We start from the raw sequence: 19,825 nt of genomic DNA, 5'->3' as shown, positions 1-19,825 counted from the left end.
CGAACCTCGCTCGGCGCATAGTTGATTCCTTGGAGGAGGCCCGGCTCTTCACTCACATTCTCTCACCGTACTCAGGTGTAAAATGAGTTCCTGGCCGTTAACAGCAATTGTAATATTATCGCCAAACAGGCCTCATGTCCCGTCATTCATTTAAAGGTTTCTGTTGGACCTCTTGTAAAGCACTTTGAGCACGTTTAGTGGATATTACGCTATATAAAAGCTCATTTTTTTTTTTATTGTCGACGCGAATCTTTTTTCTGGCACTTACCCATGTCAACCTTCTCCCTACAAAAGACTTAAAAAACCCTCAAAAAAAATTTTTTGGGGGAAAAAAATAGAGCTTCGTTGACACTAACCAAGAAAGAGCAAAACAGATCTATAAAATTATACGAAAATATCGAACAATAAATACAAAATAATATTTCAAAGAGGTATTCTCAAAGGTCATAGAATTATAAACAACTAATGCTATTATTTACAATGGGTTAATGTGTTTACAGTTTCATTCAGTTGAATGAAATGGACATAGACAACTAATGCTATTATTTACAATGGGTCAATATATTTAGAGTTTCATAACTTTACGATGTACCATCTCATCAAAGAAGAAGTAGATGCAGTGGACATAGACAGCTAATGCTATTATTTACAATGGGTCAATATATTTAGAGTTTCATTACTTTACGATGTACCATCTCATCAAAGAAGAAGTAGATGCAGTGGACATAGACAGCTAATGCTATTATTTACAATGGGTCAATATATTTAGAGTTTCATAACTTTTCGATGTACCATCTCATCAAAGAAGAAGTGATGCAATGGACATAGACACTAATGCTATTATTTACAATGGGTCAATATATTTAGAGTTTCAGTTACTTTACGATGTACCATCTCATCAAAGAAGAAGTTGAATGCAGTGGACATAGACAACTAATGTATTATTTACAATGGGTCAATATATTTAGAGTTTCATTACTTTACGATGTACCATCTCATCAAAGAAGAAGTAGATGCAGTGGACATAGACAGCTAATGCTATTATTTACAATGGGTCAATATATTTAGAGTTTCATTACTTTACGATGTACCATTTATCAAAGAAGAAGTAGAATCAGTGGACATTGACCATGTAATATATTATTACAAGCTGTCATGTTTTTATAGAGTTTCATTACTTTACGATGTACCATCTTATCAAAGAACGAAGTTGAATTAAATGGACATAGACAACTAATGATATATTTACAATGGGTCAATATATTTAGAGTTTCATTACTTTACGATGTACCATCTTATCAAAGAACGAAGTTGAATTAAATGGACATAGACAACTAATGATATTATTTACAATGGGTCAATATATTTAGAGTTTCATTACTTTACGATGTACCATCTATCAAAGAACGAAGTTGATTAGTGACATTGGACATAGACAATAATGATGATTAGTTTACAATGTATATATTTAGAGTTTGATTATTATAATAACATTATATATTACAATGGTTAAATTTTAGTCATATTTAGATTCATTTACAAGGGAATTTGATTAAACTTACATAATCTTTAAAGTAATAATTAATTTCATATTTATTACAATGAAAATGATATACTAGACACTACAATATTTAATGTAATAATTTAGTCATATTTACATTACATCAAATAATTATTCATACTAATTAATATTATCAAGATAATTGTTTATATGGACCATAACAAAGATATTATTACAATGGTCAATATTTAATTTCATACTTCTTTATTTACAAACAGTTGAATTAAAGATGAATAATAATATCAATCAATAATTATTTCATTCAATTTAGATTCATTACTTTACAGACATTATCAAGAGGAATAGACAACAATATATTATTTACATGGGTCAATATATTAGAGTTTCATTCTTTACGATGTACCATTATCAAAGAAGAAGTGAATAAAGGACATGACAATATATTATGCAATTTATTTATTTACGATGTACCATTTATCAAGAACGAAGTGAATTAAAGAATATAACAATGTATATTTCAATTCATTATTTAATTTCATTACTAACGATGACATACAAAACAAGTATTAATTAAAATGAATATTTAATTGATTATTTAGTTCACTTTAGATGAATTAAAAGGAAAGAATAATGATATACAATGTATTATTTAATGTCATTATTTAGTTCATCTTTCAGTAACATAAAGAATTGAATAAGACTACTAATGATATTTACATGGTAAATATTTATTGTACTTACAGTACATTTTAAAGAACAAGTTATTAAATGGCAAAATAGATTATTACTAATGTCATATATAAGAGTTATATTGATGACACAGTTATAAACAATATTAATTCATTACTTAATGTATTTACAAGAATAATTAATTAATTGAGTAATCAAAAGAAATTAAATGGGTAAATAATAGTTATTATTTACATGTCTATATTAAGTTAATTATACATGACCTACAATGAATTATTAATGGTAAATAGATTTATTTTAGGTCATCTTACGACATTGATGTACATTATCAAGAATAAGTAATTAAATGGCATAATAAGATTATTATTTACAAATCTCAATAATTGATTATACTAGACCATCTATAAACAATGGTAATGATGACATACTTTACATTACATTCAAAGAAAATTAATTATATCAACTAATGACATTTTAAGACAATTATTAATGATAACTATGTTACATTACAAAGAAAATTTAATGACTTAACTATGTACATTTCAATGAAAATTGAATTATACTAGAACATTATAATACAAGTTAATAATGAAGCATTATTTACAGCATATAAAGAGTTAATTAATGACATAACAAAAATGATAATTTAAATGTAATATATTTTAATTTATTATTTACTTACCATCTATAAAGAACAAGTTGAATTAAATGGACATAGACAATATGATTATTACAATGGGTAATATATTTAGAGTTTCATTACTTTACGATGTCCATCTATCAAAGAACGAAGTTGAATTAAATGGACAAGACAACTAATGATATTATTTACAATGGGTCATATATTTAGAGTTTCATTACTTTACGATGTACCATCTTATCAGAACGAAGTTGAATTAAATGAGACATAATAAAATGTATATTAGTTTACTAGATAATTTAAGTCATTATTAATGATACACTAATAATAAACAAGTTAATTTAGATCATACTGACATTTAAGAAATTATAAATGGCATAATATGTATATTTCATGTCTTTAATGTCATTACTTACAAATAAGAGTTGAATTAAATGGACATAGACAACTAATGATATTAATGTAAATGGTTTCATTATTTAGAGTTCATTACACGATTCAATATCAAAGAACAATGATTAAAGGCATATAAGTTATATTAATATTCAAGAGATTGATTTAATATTACTACATACATATTTCAAGAATATTGATTAATTACTAGACACTAAGAATTAATTAAATGGGCAATAATAATTTCATTATTTAGAGTTCTTATTACGAATAAAAGAATTGAATTAATGACAAAATGATATAAGTTACAATGGGTCAATATATTTAGAGTTTCATTACTTTACGATGTACCATCTTATCAAAGAACGAAGTTGAATTAAATGGACATAGACAACTAATGATATATTTACAATGGGTCAATATATTTAGAGTTTCATTACTTTACGATGTACCATCTTATCAAAGAACGAAGTTGAATTAAAATGGACATAGACAACTAATGATATAAGTTACAATGGGTCAATATATTTAGAGTTTCATTACTTTACGATGTACCATCTTATCAAAGAACGAAGTTGAATTAAATGGACATAGACAACTAATGATATTAGTTTACAATGGGTCAATATATTTAGAGTTTCATTACTTTACGATGTACCATCTTATCAAAGAACGAAGTTGAATTAAATGGACATAGACAACTAATGATATTATTTACAATGGGTCAATATATTTAGAGTTTCATTACTTTACGATGTACCATCTTATCAAAGAACGAAGTTGAATTAAATGGACATAGACAACTAATGATATAAGTTACAATGGGTCAATATATTTAGAGTTTCATTACTTTACGATGTACCATCTTATCAAAGAACGAAGTTGAATTAAATGGACATAGACAACTAATGATATTATTTACAATGGGTCAATATATTTAGAGTTTCATTACTTTACGATGTACCATCTTATCAAAGAACGAAGTTGAATTAAATGGACATAGACAACTAATGATATATTTACAATGGGTCAATATATTTAGAGTTTCATTACTTTACGATGTACCATCTTATCAAAGAACGAAGTTGAATTAAATGGACATAGACAACTAATGATATTATTTACAATGGGTCAATATATTTAGAGTTTCATTACTTTACGATGTACCATCTTATCAAAGAACGAAGTTGAATTAAATGGACATAGACAACTAATGATATTATTTACAATGGGTCAATATATTTAGAGTTTCATTACTTTACGATGTACCATCTTATCAAAGAACGAAGTTGAATTAAATGGACATAGACAACTAATGATATAATTTACAATGGGTCAATATATTTAGAGTTTCATTACTTTACGATGTACCATCTTATCAAAGAACGAAGTTGAATTAAATGGACATAGACAACTAATGATATAATTACAATGGGTCAATATATTTAGAGTTTCATTACTTTACGATGTACCATCTTATCAAAGAACGAAGTTGAATTAAATGGACATAGACAACTAATGATTATTTACAATGGGTCAATATATTTAGAGTTTCATTACTTTACGATGTACATCTTATCAAAGAACGAAGTTGAATTAAATGGACATAGACAACTAATGATATTATTTACAATGGGTCAATATATTTAGAGTTTCATTACTTTACGATGTACCATCTTATCAAAGAACGAAGTTGAATTAAATGGACATAGACAACTAATGATATTATTTACAATGGTCAATATATTTAGAGTTTCATTACTTTACGATGTACCATCTTATCAAAGAACGAAGTTGAATTAAATGGACATAGACAACTAATGATATTATTTACAATGGGTCAATATATTTAGAGTTTCATTACTTTACGATGTACATCTTATCAAAGAACGAAGTTGAATTAAATGGACATAGACAACTAATGATATTATTTACAATGGGTCAATATATTTAGAGTTTCATTACTTTACGATGTACCATCTTATCAAAGAACGAAGTTGAATTAAATGGACATAGACAACTAATGATTATTTACAATGGGTCAATATATTTAGAGTTTCATTACTTTACGATGTACCATCTTATCAAAGAACGAAGTTGAATTAAATGGACATAGACAACTAATGATATTATTTACAATGGGTCAATATATTTAGAGTTTCATTACTTACGATGTACCATCTTATCAAAGAACGAAGTTGAATTAAATGACATAGACAACTAATGATATAATTTACAATGGGTCAATATATTTAGAGTTTCATTACTTTACGATGTACCATCTTATCAAAGAACGAAGTTGAATTAAATGGACATAGACAACTAATGATATATTTACAATGGGTCAATATATTTAGAGTTTCATTACTTTACGATGTACCATCTATCAAAGAACGAAGTTGAATTAAATGGACATAGACAACTAATGATATTATTTACAATGGGTCAATATATTTAGAGTTTCATTACTTTACGATGTACCATCTTATCAAAGAACGAAGTTGAATTAAATGGACATAGACAACTAATGATATTATTTACAATGGTCAATATATTTAGAGTTTCATTACTTACGATGTACCATCTCATCAAAGAACGAAGTTGAATTAAATGACATAGACAACTAATGATATATTTACAATGGTCAATATATTTAGAGTTTCATTACTTTACGATGTACCATCTTATCAAAGAACGAAGTTGAATTAAATGGACATAGACAACTAATGATATTATTACAATGGGTCAATATATTTAGAGTTTCATTACTTTACGATGTACCATCTTATCAAAGAACGAAGTTGAATTAAATGGACATAGACAACTAATGATATTATTTACAATGGGTCAATATATTTAGAGTTTCATTACTTTACGATGTACCATCTTATCAAAGAACGAAGTTGAATTAAATGGACATAGACAACTAATGATATATTACAATGGGTCAATATATTTAAGTTTCATTACTTTACGATGTACCATCTTATCAAAGAACGAAGTTGAATTAAATGGACATAGACAACTAATGATATTATTTACAATGGGTCAATATATTTAGAGTTTCATTACTTTTACGATGTACCATCTCATCAAAGAACGAAGTTGAATTAAATGGACATAGACAACTAATGATATTATTTACAATGGGTCAATATATTTAGAGATTCATTACTTTACGATGTACCATCTTATCAAAGAACGAAGTTGAATTAAATGGACATAGACAACTAATGATATTATTTACAATGGGTCAATATATTTAGAGTTTCATTACTTTACGATGTACCATCTTATCAAAGAACGAAGTTGAATTAAATGGACATAGACAACTAATGATATTATTTACAATGGGTCAATATATTTAGAGTTTCATTACTTTACGATGTACCATCTTATCAAAGAACGAAGTTGAATTAAATGGACATAGACAACTAATGATATTATTTACAATGGGTCAATATATTTAGAGTTTCATTACTTTACGATGTACCATCTTATCAAAGAACGAAGTTGAATTAAATGGACATAGACAACTAATGATATTATTTACAATGGGTCAATATATTTAGAGTTTCATTACTTTACGATGTACCATCTTATCAAAGAACGAAGTTGAATTAAATGGACATAGACAACTAATGATATTATTTACAATGGGTCAATATATTTAGAGTTTCATTACTTTACGATGTACCATCTATCAAAGAACGAAGTTGAATTAAATGGACATAGACAACTAATGATATAAGTTACAATGGGTCAATATATTTAGAGTTTCATTACTTTACGATGTACCATCTTATCAAAGAACGAAGTTGAATTAAATGGACATAGACAACTAATGATATAGTTACAATGGGTCAATATATTTGAGTTTCATTACTTTACGATGTACCATCTTATCAAAGAACGAAGTTGAATTAAATGGACATAGACAACTAATGATATAATTACAATGGTCAATATATTTAGAGTTTCATTACTTTACGATGTACCATCTTATCAAAGAACGAAGTTGAATTAAATGGACATAGACAACTAATGATATTATTACAATGGGTCAATATATTTAGAGTTTCATTACTTACGATGTACCATCTTATCAAAGAACGAAGTTGAATTAAATGGACATAGACAACTAATGATATATTACAATGGGTCAATATATTTAGAGTTTCATTACTTTACGATGTACCATCTTATCAAAGAACGAAGTTGAATTAAATGGACATAGACAACTAATGATATTATTTACAATGGGTCAATATATTTAGAGTTTCATTACTTTACGATGTACCATCTATCAAAGAACGAAGTTGAATTAAATGGACATAGACAACTAATGATATAATTACAATGGTCAATATATTTAGAGTTTCATTACTTTACGATGTACCATCTTATCAAAGAACGAAGTTGAATTAAATGGACATAGACAACTAATGATATTATTTACAATGGGTCAATATATTTAGAGTTTCATTACTTTACGATGTACCATCTATCAAAGAACGAAGTTGAATTAAATGGACATAGACAACTAATGATATTATTACAATGGGTCAATATATTTAGAGTTTCATTACTTTACGATGTACCATCTTATCAAGAACGAAGTTGAATTAAATGGACATAGACAACTAATGATATATTACAATGGGTCAATATATTTAGAGTTTCATTACTTTACGATGTACCATCTTATCAAAGAACGAAGTTGAATTAAATGGACATAGACAACTAATGATATTATTTACAATGGGTCAATATATTTAGAGTTCATTACTTTACGATGTACCATCTTATCAAAGAACGAAGTTGAATTAAATGGACATAGACAACTAATGATATAAGTTACAATGGTCATATATTTAGAGTTTCATTACTTTACGATGTACCATCTTATCAAAGAACGAAGTTGAATTAAATGGACATAGACAACTAATGATATATTACAATGGGTCAATATATTTAGAGTTTCATTACTTTACGATGTACCATCTTATCAAGAACGAAGTTGAATTAAATGGACATAGACAACTAATGATATTATTACAATGGGTCAATATATTTAGAGTTTCATTACTTACGATGTACCATCTTATCAAAGAACGAAGTTGAATTAAATGGACATAGACAACTAATGATATTATTACAATGGGTCAATATATTTAGAGTTTCATTACTTTACGATGTACCATCTTATCAAAGAACGAAGTTGAATTAAATGGACATAGACAACTAATGATATTATTTACAATGGGTCAATATATTAGAGTTTCATTACTTTACGATGTACCATCTTATCAAAGAACGAAGTTGAATTAAATGGACATAGACAACTAATGATATATTAAATGGGTCAATATATTTAGAGTTTCATTACTTTACGATGTACCATCTTATCAAAGAACGAAGTTGAATAAATGGACATAGACAACTAATGATATTATTTACAATGGGTCATATATTTAGAGTTTCATTACTTTACGATGTACCATCTTATCAAAGAACGAAGTTGAATTAAATGGACATAGACAACTAATGATATTATTTACAATGGGTCAATATATTTAGAGTTTCATTACTTTACGATGTACCATCTTATCAAAGAACGAAGTTGAATTAAATGGACATAGACAACTAATGATATATTTACAATGGTCAATATATTTAGAGTTTCATTACTTTACGATGTACCATCTTATCAAAGAACGAAGTTGAATTAAATGGACATAGACAACTAATGAATTATTACAATGGGTCAATATATTTAGAGTTTCATTACTTTACGATGTACCATCTTATCAAAGAACGAAGTTGAATTAAATGGACATAGACAACTAATGATATTATTTACAATGGGTCAATATATTAGAGTTTCATTACTTTACGATGTACCATCTTATCAAAGAACGAAGTTGAATTAAATGGACATAGACAACTAATGATATAATTACAATGGGTCAATATATTTAGAGTTTCATTACTTTACGATGTACCATCTTATCAAAGAACGAAGTTGAATTAAATGGACATAGACAACTAATGATATTATTTACAATGGTCAATATATTTAGAGTTTCATTACTTTACGATGTACCATCTATCAAAGAACGAAGTTGAATTAAATGGACATAGACAACTAATGATATATTACAATGGGTCAATATATTTAGAGTTTCATTACTTTACGATGTACCATCTTATCAAAGAACGAAGTTGAATTAAATGGACATAGACAACTAATGATATATTTACAATGGGTCAATATATTTAGAGTTTCATTACTTTACGATGTACCATCTCATCAAAGAACGAAGTTGAATTAAATGGACATAGACAACTAATGATATATTTACAATGGGTCAATATATTTAGAGTTTCATTACTTTACGATGTACCATCTATCAAAGAACGAAGTTGAATTAAATGGACATAGACAACTAATGATATTATTTACAATGGGTCATATATTTAGAGTTTCATTACTTTACGATGTACCATCTTATCAAAGAACGAAGTTGAATTAAATGGACATAGACAACTAATGATATTATTTACAATGGGTCAATATATTTAGAGTTTCATTACTTTACGATGTACCATCTCATCAAAGAACGAAGTTGAATTAAATGGACATAGACAACTAATGATATAAGTTACAATGGGTCAATATATTTAGAGTTTCATTACTTTACGATGGAGCATCTTATCAAAGAACGAAGTTGAATTAAATGGACATAGACAACTAATGATATAAGTTACAGCTTATCGACCTGAACAGATTCAAAATTATTGAATGAAATAGAGTTCAATGTATATTAACATGACTAGGAACGCATTTCAATATTAAATAATATTTGTAAATAGTGCCGTCATCTGGACATTGAGCCCGTCACAGTTTCAATAAGTATCTGACCAATATTTTGACATAATTCAATAAGGAGACGTTGCTCAGATTAGTAAGAGAACCATCCCACATATTTAGAATCAAGTTTGGATTGGCGTATGTTGATAACACCGTTGTTGTCTTTCGCGAATTTCTTGAAAACCATTGGAGTCGTCTAAGAAGTAGTGTGATTGGCATCAAACCTAAAATTCCCTCAAGTTCTAAGCTCTGCTCTGATTCTGAACCTTCTTGGGTGGATAACCAATCCCATTTCGAACTGTCGAGAGTCGAGGGGAGGTAATTGTGTGCTGTCTTCCGGTGGCAGGAACTGGAACCGTTGCACCAATGCAGTGGCGAACAGGAATAGTCTGTTTTTGGCTAAGGCCTCAGCAAGGCAAACTCTTCTTCCGGCACCAAAAGGCATTAATCTGTTGAAGAAAATAGAAAAAGAACCGTGAGAATTAAAACTTATAATATATTGGTGCACAATAAACTTTATTGTGATGTGGATATAACTGTTTCCATTAATTTCATGATTTTGTAGACTGGTTTGTAAATGTTGACCATTAAAATGCATGACATCTGAAACAATGTAAAATCATAAATTATCAGAGACTAATGTATGCTTTATTATCGTTGATGCTTTCGTGGTTATTTTGGTCATTAATATTTCATTGTACTATGATCTTTGTACATTTATGATTCATTCGATCTTGACCAGTTTTCAATTACCAGTATTCTATGATAGTATTTTTCGATTGATACATTTTTCCTGACATTAAAAGTTGTGTAAAACTGTCTGTAAATGATACAATACAAGCTATATGAGATTCTGTAATTATAAACTATTGTATAAGGCATTTAAAGGATAATTCCTATTAAGCCTTTAATAAGATAAGATAATAAGATAAGATAAATAGAAACATGTTGCATTTACTCGATAACTAGGCTAGACTTGTGTATATTCTGTGAAAAAAAAAAACAATTCTTGTAGTCGTACAATAACCATTATTTTTGTTTTGTTTGTTCTTTACGAAAGGTGTTGTGCGGGTGGTTGGATGGGAGCATCACCCTTGAATCATATACCTATGATGTTCGCATGGATGTTCGATCCGATAGTGGCGGGTAGTTGGATGGGAGCATCACCCTTGAATCGTATACCTATGATGTTCGCATGGATGTTCGATCCGATAGTGGCGGGTAGTTGGATGGGAGCATCACCTTGAATCGTATACCTATGATGTTCGCATGGATGTTCGATCGATAGTGGCGGGTAGTTGGATGGAGCATCACCCTTGAATCATATACCTATGATGTTCGCATGGGTGTACGATCCGATAGTGATGTCGTTTCTTCTTCTCTTTACTAGCCTATCCTGCTTCTTTGGTTTGTGATTGTATTTTTGACAGGGGATATTTTTTTTCCTGTAAATCTTCTGCCTGTTTGTTCTTGGTTATTTATAATTTAGCTTATGATATCTTTAGGTTATGATTGTGATTTACATTTGTACTATTTTTGTTAGATTGCTTGTTTTTTTGTTTCAGCGGTCTCTCATATAACCTCAATTGTGTTGGAAGAGACCTAAAGCAACAAACAAAACGAAAGGTGATGTATTTCAAGAACATTATTACTCAAGACTAGCAAAGACCTTTCAATAGAATCTTGTTTTTTTCTCTTTTGTTGCGACGGGGGGATTCGTACGTCGTATTTAAAACTTTAAATCAAAGGAAAAAAGAATATCGCATGATATATCTGCCATAGGATAGCTCATTGTTTGCATTCTTGGTGTTGTATGGCAGTCGAAGCTGTTATAATGCACGATATCACAACACATTTGTGACCCTTCGCATCAAAACGGTATTAAGTCGGGTTGGCAAAGATGAATTTATAGCCAGAAATATCAGACTTGTGTTGAGTTTATACGATTTATTGAGTAGAATGGATACCATATTTTAGGGTGCTCATGCCAACATTTTATATTTTTGACCAGTTTTAACTTTAAATTCGGCTTTTAAGCATCTGGTTTGTTCCGACATAATACCGTTTTGAGATGATGGGTCACATTTATACTTACTTTCTTCTGGCTGGATGGTTCAAGGGTACAAGGTTCCCGGATGAATCCAAAAATCTGGAGGGGTCGAAGTTGTATGGGTTTTTCCAATGTTTAGGGTCGTGATGGACGGCCCACAAATTGATGTATGTCTATATTGGATGGACAAAATGGAATTGGTCAATGAAACAAACCCATGATTTGTCAACTTTACGTTACATTACGTCAAATTTCAACATATTCGAAGCATTAGTCACGGAAATGTTTTCAATGGGTATCATTATTAGGCTTTTTGTATACTTCAGAAGAACATAATATATTGAGATTATTGGCTTCTGCAGTTATTAATTGCTACTGTTTTTCCTAAACCTCCTCCTCCTCTTTCCAGTACTACTACTACTACTACTACTACTACTACTACTACTACTACTACTACTACTACTACTACTACTACTTCTACTACTACTACTACTACTACTACTACTACTACTACTACTACTACTACTATTACTACTACTACTACTACTACTACTACTACTACTACTACTACTACTACTACTACTACTACTACTACTACTACTACTACTACTACTACTACTACTACTACTACTACTACAACAACAACAAACATTAATAAGTTATACGATCACCAACTTCAAAACCATTGTAATACAACACCATCACCACCAACAACTGTAATCATAACTCACCGTCATATCCTTTGGAACGGGAATTCCCAAAACATCGGTATCTTTCGTCGTATAATGTGGTACAGCCAACGGCACGTGGGATGAAAATCGTAGGATTTCATTGATGACTGCGTTACAATAGGGTAGCTCGCCTCGATCTGACAACCGGATGTAGCGACTGGAATATTCTTTGATTTCCTCCCACATCTTTTCTTGGATTTCCGGTTTGTGAACGCATACAAGAAGAAGAACAACCAGAGCAGTCGTGGTAGTATCTGTGCCTGGAAATAAAAGAATTAACATTAGAATACATTCTTTAATTGCTATTATATATATATATATATATATATATATATATATATTATATATATATATACACACACACACACACACACATATATATATATATATATATATATATATATATATATATATATATATATATATATGAGTGTTGTTGGGTACTCGTAGGTACGAAAGTGCTCGATAATGATGGTTAGAGCTAATATAAAATATAAATTGTCACTCACATTATATGGCCGAGACGTGCCTCGATCTGACAACCGGATGTAGCGACTGGAATATTCTTTGATTTCCTCCCACATCTTTTCTGGGAACGTCTCGGCCATATAATGTGAGTGACAATTTAAATTATATATATATATATATATATATATATATATATATATATATATATATATATATATATATATATATATATATATATATATATATAAAGTAATTTCTTCACCTTCTACTCTTCTTCTTCCTCAACTTCATTTTATCACTTTCTTTAGTCTGTTCATATCTTCCCCGCCTTCCCTCTCATCTATTCCTCTCCCTCACACTGCTACTCGCACACACACACACACACACAGACACACACACACACACACACACACACATCTTCGTCCTTCTTTTCTCGTTGTTGTTGTTTTAATTTTTCTAAACATCTGTTTCTTCTTCTCTTTCTTTATAAAAATGGTATCTATCAAATTGCTTGTATTTAAAAGAGTTCATATTATTCGGGTTTCTTCTAGCACTGCACACAATGCGAAACGTTTCGATGTTTCTCTAGACATTGTCGAAACATATGATCAGCGAATGCACGACAAAATCATCTTGTAGCACAGTGCGTGGTAATTAAATTACAAATTGATTAATGCTATTCCAATATGATAGATTTTATGCTTAAATTATCAATTTATTGTTGTGTTTTATTTGCATTGTAAAGCGCCTCTGAGCACATTGTGGATCTAGGCGCTATATAAATTCATTCATTCATTCAAAATAATTGTATGGAGTCTAGAACTAGAACTTACCGGCTAGAATTAGGTTTGTGAAAACTTCTTTTGCTGTCTGCTCTTTGATGTCCATTTGAAATCCACTTTCTTGTGTAGAGATATCCAGTAGCTGTTGTACGATGCAATCTCGGCCAGCTTTGACATCCTGTCATTTGATTTTAATAAAAAAAACAATGAAATTAAAAAGTGCAAAGGCCGAAATCCGCGATTCTTAATTGGATTCAGTAGTCTGATGTCACGCCTCCCGGCAACGGCGGCCATCTTGGTTCGAAACAAAGAAAATCATTACTTTTTATTCTTCAAGCTGGCTAGAACTTTTTATATGCCTTGTGACCAGAATGTGTAAAAGTCAAAACATGATCAAATTTATGTTGTTTTTTCTCCTTTGGATTCGCTTTTATGTTCGCCGGAGAAATATTTAATACGGGTGTCCGCCATTGTTCCGATAGTTTAGAGCCAGTGTTGCTAAGTTACCATGCGTCATTAGGAAGGAAGTGACGTTACGACTACTGAATCCTATTAAGCTTGACACTACGCAAAAGCCCCCCCCCCCCCCCCCCCCCATGTTTCTACAAGTTAATAGGCCATCTGAAGCCATGTCCTATATTTTTATTCAAAACATTATGGAGGGGAGGGGGGCAGTGTGATTCAGCGGTACGGTCTCTGCTTCGTACTCGAAAGATAGCGATTTCGATCACCCGCCGCTGCGCTGTGTGGCCTTGAGCAAGTCACCTCGCCCTAGCTTAATTTGCGGCGCTGCACTGCGACTGACGCCTGCGTTGTTCCAGTCTTCCCTTTGAATAGACCCCAGAGACAAATTTCCCCTATGGGATGAATAATAGGAATTTTATTTTTATTTATTTTAAGTAGAATCCTTGACGCTATCTAATGTCTTAAAATAAATGCCAATAATATCTTAACAATTCAAAAAATAAAAAGTTTTCATTATTACTGGATAAAAATAAATATTCGCACGTTGTTTGCAAAGCATGCATGCCCAGTTAATCTATTCGTGATGGTTCACACTGTCTGTTTGTGCAGCTATGTGGTCTAGTGGTATGACACTCGCTTTCGAATCGACAGGTCCGGGGTTCGAGCCTTGCTCGGCGCATAGTTGAGTCCTTGGAAAAGGCTCTTTACTCACATTTTCTCATCGTACTCAGATGTAAAATGAGTACCTAGCCGTTAACAGCATTGTGTCTGTTCGAAAAAAATTGTAATATCACCTAACAGGCGTCCTAAATGTTAAAGGTTGCTGTTGGCCAGGAACCCCTTGTAAAGCGCTTTGAGCACGTTTGGTGGATATTGCGCTATATAAAGACTCAATTTTTAATTACAATAAAAAAGCATTTTCTTCGACTTAAGTACAGTTAGACAAATAATAAGTTACCCTTAGTTCTGCCAACTCCTGTTCCCAAAACACATCCCTCAGTCTAAGCGCCTCCTTGTGTTTCTCCACGTATTCAGGGCAACAAATGGACTTGAGCCAGGGGAGAAAATCCAGTATTCGGGCATTTCCGGACCCAAAGACGTCATTGAAGAGCTGGTTGATGTTCTTGAGTCGTTGGATTTTTGGATCAGATGGCTCGAGATTTTGGCCAAATGTCTGAGAATGAAAGGAATTCAAATGAAAATCAAGTTATGTAGACTTTTAAAAGATTTCTCCTGCTTTCTATGTGTTCTATGGGGTCTAGTGGTATGACACTCGATTTCGGATCGGAAGGTCCTGGGTGCGAGCCTCGCTTGGCGCATAGTTGAGTCCTTGGAGAAGGCTCTTTATAAACATTATCTCATCGTACTCGGGTGTAAAATGAGTACCTGGTCGTTAACAGCGTTGTCGCTGTTTGAAAAAATTGTAATATTGCTTAACAGGCGCCATTTCTCGTCCTAAATATTAAATGTTTCTGATGGCCAGAGACCCGTTGTAAAGTGCTTTGAGCACTTTAGTGGATATTGTGCTATATAAAATCTGATTAAAATTCTTTTAAAAATTATCTTAAAACATATCATTTGCTCAATTAGCAAATGCTAGGTAGATAAGATATTTTAAAATGTTCGAATGTATTCACAGATGCTGTGGAATACATAATATTTTTGTGTGTTTTAAATGGTAATTTATGTTAGTAAAATCACTTTTTGAGTATATAGTATATGCATATTTGCATACATCTTTAAAATCCCTTAAATTTCCCAAATGAGGAAATAATTGTCTTTAGGGTCTATTCCAAGGGAAGACTGGAATAACTCAGGTGTCAGCCGCAATGCAGCGCCGCAAACTGAGCTAGAATGAGGTGACGTCTTGCTCATGGCCACATAGCGCAGCGGGTGTATTCGAACTCGATACCTAGCTATGAGGTATGAAGCAAAGACCGTACCGCTAAGCCAAGCTGCCCCATTGATACACACAATCACACACACATACATACACACACACACACACACACCCACACACACACTGTTAACATCAAAATACTCACAATTCCCATCATGATATTCAAGACAGCATCGAATACATATTCTCTGGGGTCGAATTCATGCCCATCCAGATCTCCAATCCGTCTGACTATCGTTTCAATTTCTGGGAAACACTTCTGCTCTAAATTCTCTTGCCCTTGGCTGTCCATCTTCATCCAACGCAATACTTCTTTCCTCAGAAATTGTAATTTCGGCGTGTACGTCTGCCATACGATGGAGTGTTTCTGTCTGTCAGCGACATTTGTCCTGTGCATAGGCGGTCTTCCAGCAAAGTCGCTCCCCTTTGTGACCAAAGCATCGTGGACACTTTCGTAATCGTTGAGCACGAGTATTTCATCATCGTAAATATGCATTCTGAATACTGGCCCAAATCGACTTGCCCAATCAGTGAGAACGTGATGGCATCGGGACATATCAAGACTCATCGTGTTACCGATTACTGGTAATCGTGGTTCGACACAGGGTATCCCGTCATACTTCTGCCTCTTCTGTCGTCTGACGTAGGTCAAGATGCAGGCAAGCACGACGGTGATGCCGGTTAGGGACACAGCAGGTGTCTCTTGGAAGTTGAACATGCTGAGGAATGGAGGAGAAGATAAGTAGTTTATTTTGAGAAAAAAAGTTTAGGTGTCTTAGACAGGGCGGAAATCTTAGAGACTGGCTTTCAATAGATAAAATAATGATATACAAAATCGCATGTTTTGCTTACAATACTCTTCAACAGTTGTAACGTCACTTCATTCCAAATGACGCTTGGTAACTTAGTAACACTGGCTCTAAACTATCGGAACAATGGCGGACGCCCGTATGAAATATTTCCTCGGCGAGCATAAAAGCGTATCCATAGGGAAAAAACACAAATTTGATCATGTTTGGACTTTTACACATTCTGATCACCAGGCATATGAAAAGTTCTAGCCAGCATGAAGAATATAAAGTAATGATTTTTTTTGTTTAGAACCAAGATGGCCGCCGTTGCTGGGGGCGTGACATCAGACTATTGAATCCAATTGCCTTCACCATACATCACCTGAATATCTTGAATGCCTTTTGAGGAAATATAGACCAACAAGATCTCTGCGATTCGCCAATTCTTCGCGATTGGAGCAAAACATCCCAAGAACAAAGTTTGCTGAGCGTGGTTTTGCATTTTCGGCTCCACTCATAATATGGAATTCTTTACCACCTAAAACCCGACAATGTGAAAGTCTACCCGTCTTCAAATAGAATTTAAAAACAAATCTTTTTTCATTCTGCTGTTCTTGATTCTATGTGAACTTCGAACAAGATGTGTGTGTGTGTGTGTGTGTGTGTGTGTGAGAGAGAGAGAGAGAGAGAGAGAGAGAGAGAGAGAGAGAGAGAGAGAGAGAGACTGTTGTGGTGATATCGTAGTCGAATGAATGAACTTGTGTGATACCAACAACAAAAAATATTGTAAAGGATCTCTGAGCACTATTTGTGTATACTGGCGCTATATCAAATAATAATTATAATAATAATGATAGATTTCAATGTAAATACCGTAGCGATGACGGATATCGAAAACGTGAAAGCACAGATTATACGTTACAAAGGCACTTTACACTGTATGAAATAGAACATAGGTTCCACTAGACTTGTTGTGGGAATACGTGAATAATTCTGAAATGCACCGAGATGTGCAAAGTGATTTAATGCGCTATTCCTGGGTACATATTATTACTCTTTGTTCCCTAATCATGCTACTTGGAATTATAAAGACGAAGATGACGGGGTTGATAACAAAAATAATAATAATAATAATAATAATAATAATAATAATAATAATAATAATAATAATAATAATAATAATAATAATAATAATAATAATAATAATAAAATAATAATAATAATAGTAATAATAATAATAATAATAATAGTAATAATAATAATGATAACAATAGTAGTGTATAGTAGTAGTAGTAGTAGTAGTAGTAGTAGTAGTAGTAGTAGTAGTAGTAGTAGTAGTAGTAGTAGACGAAGAAGAAGAAGAAGAAGAAGAAGAAGAAGAAGAAGAAGAAGAAGAAGGAGGAGGAGGAGGAGGAGGAGGAAAAGTAGATGTAGATAGTTACCTCACTATGGCCATTGTTAGTTGTTGACTTAATACAATTGTCAAATATTTTAATACACGCTAGTACTATGTATTTCTATTTAATAATCAAGATGTCAAATTTTGAAACTCGCAGGAGTTAGCTAGTTATTAATTCATGCGTTCTTGTGTATCTCAGTTCAAGTCTCTACTCTCTACCAAACAAGAGAAACGCACGGGTTTATATAGGGGAAATTACTGGACAAAATCACGTCAGCGCTTTCAAGTTTCCGAAAAGTTAAAAATAAAACTTTGAACTTTCACCCTTTGTTCGTTCCGAGTTTGAATTGACAAGCGTGTCGATGCGTCTGTCTGTCTGTCGCAAGTCCCAACGATTTATCCAATGTTATGCCGCTGATAACAGGTCCCCAGTATACAAGCCTTGCTGTGTTACATAATTTGGTTTTGTCTTTATCTAAATACTGCATATATACTATATTATGTGAGAGATTGATAAAAATGTGACTCAGGATAGGATAGTCATGAGGACGAGGTCGTTTAAGGTTTTCCACGATTTCCAACCCGGATCTTCCTTAGCTCACCAACCCTTTTTTGATTATGTGGAAGGCTATTGTTATCTATTAATAATAAAATTTAGGTCAATTTTGCAAGTGGCGTGTTGAAACGTTCTTGAAATGTTAGATTTATGTCCTGTTCACTTTTGATAAGAATTTTCATGAACGTCACAATATTTAAATTGACGCCATTTAAATTGGATTGATGCATTTTCATGTTAAAGAATTGGAACAATTTTGCAATGGCATTTGAGCACTAAATAAAACGTTTAAAATTATTTTCTATATTGTTATGGTTATTTATAATAAAATAGATTGCATTTTTTTAAAGTTTGGGACGTGTGCCCAAAAAAAAAAAAAAAATAAATAAACTGACAAAAACATTTGACTATGTCTGTTTTGTAGCTTTGGTTTAACTTTTGTGATTTGTTTATTTTGTAGTATTTTTACTCGATTGTTTGTAGTTTGTTTGGTCGGTTGATTTATTTATTTATTTCAAATTTATTTATTTATTTTTTATTTATTTATTTTGCAGAAGTGGGAGC

General features: G+C 31.7%; 1 protein-coding gene across 1 annotated transcript; it reads right to left on the bottom strand.

Moving 5' to 3' along the window:
* Positions 1-6,215: 6,215 nt before the first annotated feature.
* On the bottom strand, positions 6,216-18,925 carry LOC144976681 (steroid 17-alpha-hydroxylase/17,20 lyase-like). The gene is made up of 7 exons (XM_078921019.1): positions 18,749-18,925; positions 16,661-17,234; positions 15,574-15,789; positions 14,202-14,328; positions 12,901-13,160; positions 12,215-12,342; positions 6,216-10,568 (listed from the first exon to the last, which is right to left on the bottom strand). The coding sequence occupies exons 1-7, from the start codon at positions 18,760-18,762 to the stop codon at positions 10,355-10,357; spliced, it is 1,533 nt and encodes a 510-aa protein (XP_078777145.1). The 5' UTR covers positions 18,763-18,925; the 3' UTR covers positions 6,216-10,354.
* Between the last annotated feature and the right edge of the window lie 900 nt (positions 18,926-19,825).

This window comes from Berghia stephanieae, chromosome 7 (assembly GCF_034508935.2).
Source record: "Berghia stephanieae isolate SIO BIC M18660-M18661 chromosome 7, UCSD_Bste_1.3, whole genome shotgun sequence".
NCBI classification, from domain to species: Eukaryota; Metazoa; Mollusca; class Gastropoda; order Nudibranchia; family Aeolidiidae; genus Berghia; species Berghia stephanieae.
This window is presented reverse-complemented; position numbering and strand designations above follow the sequence as displayed.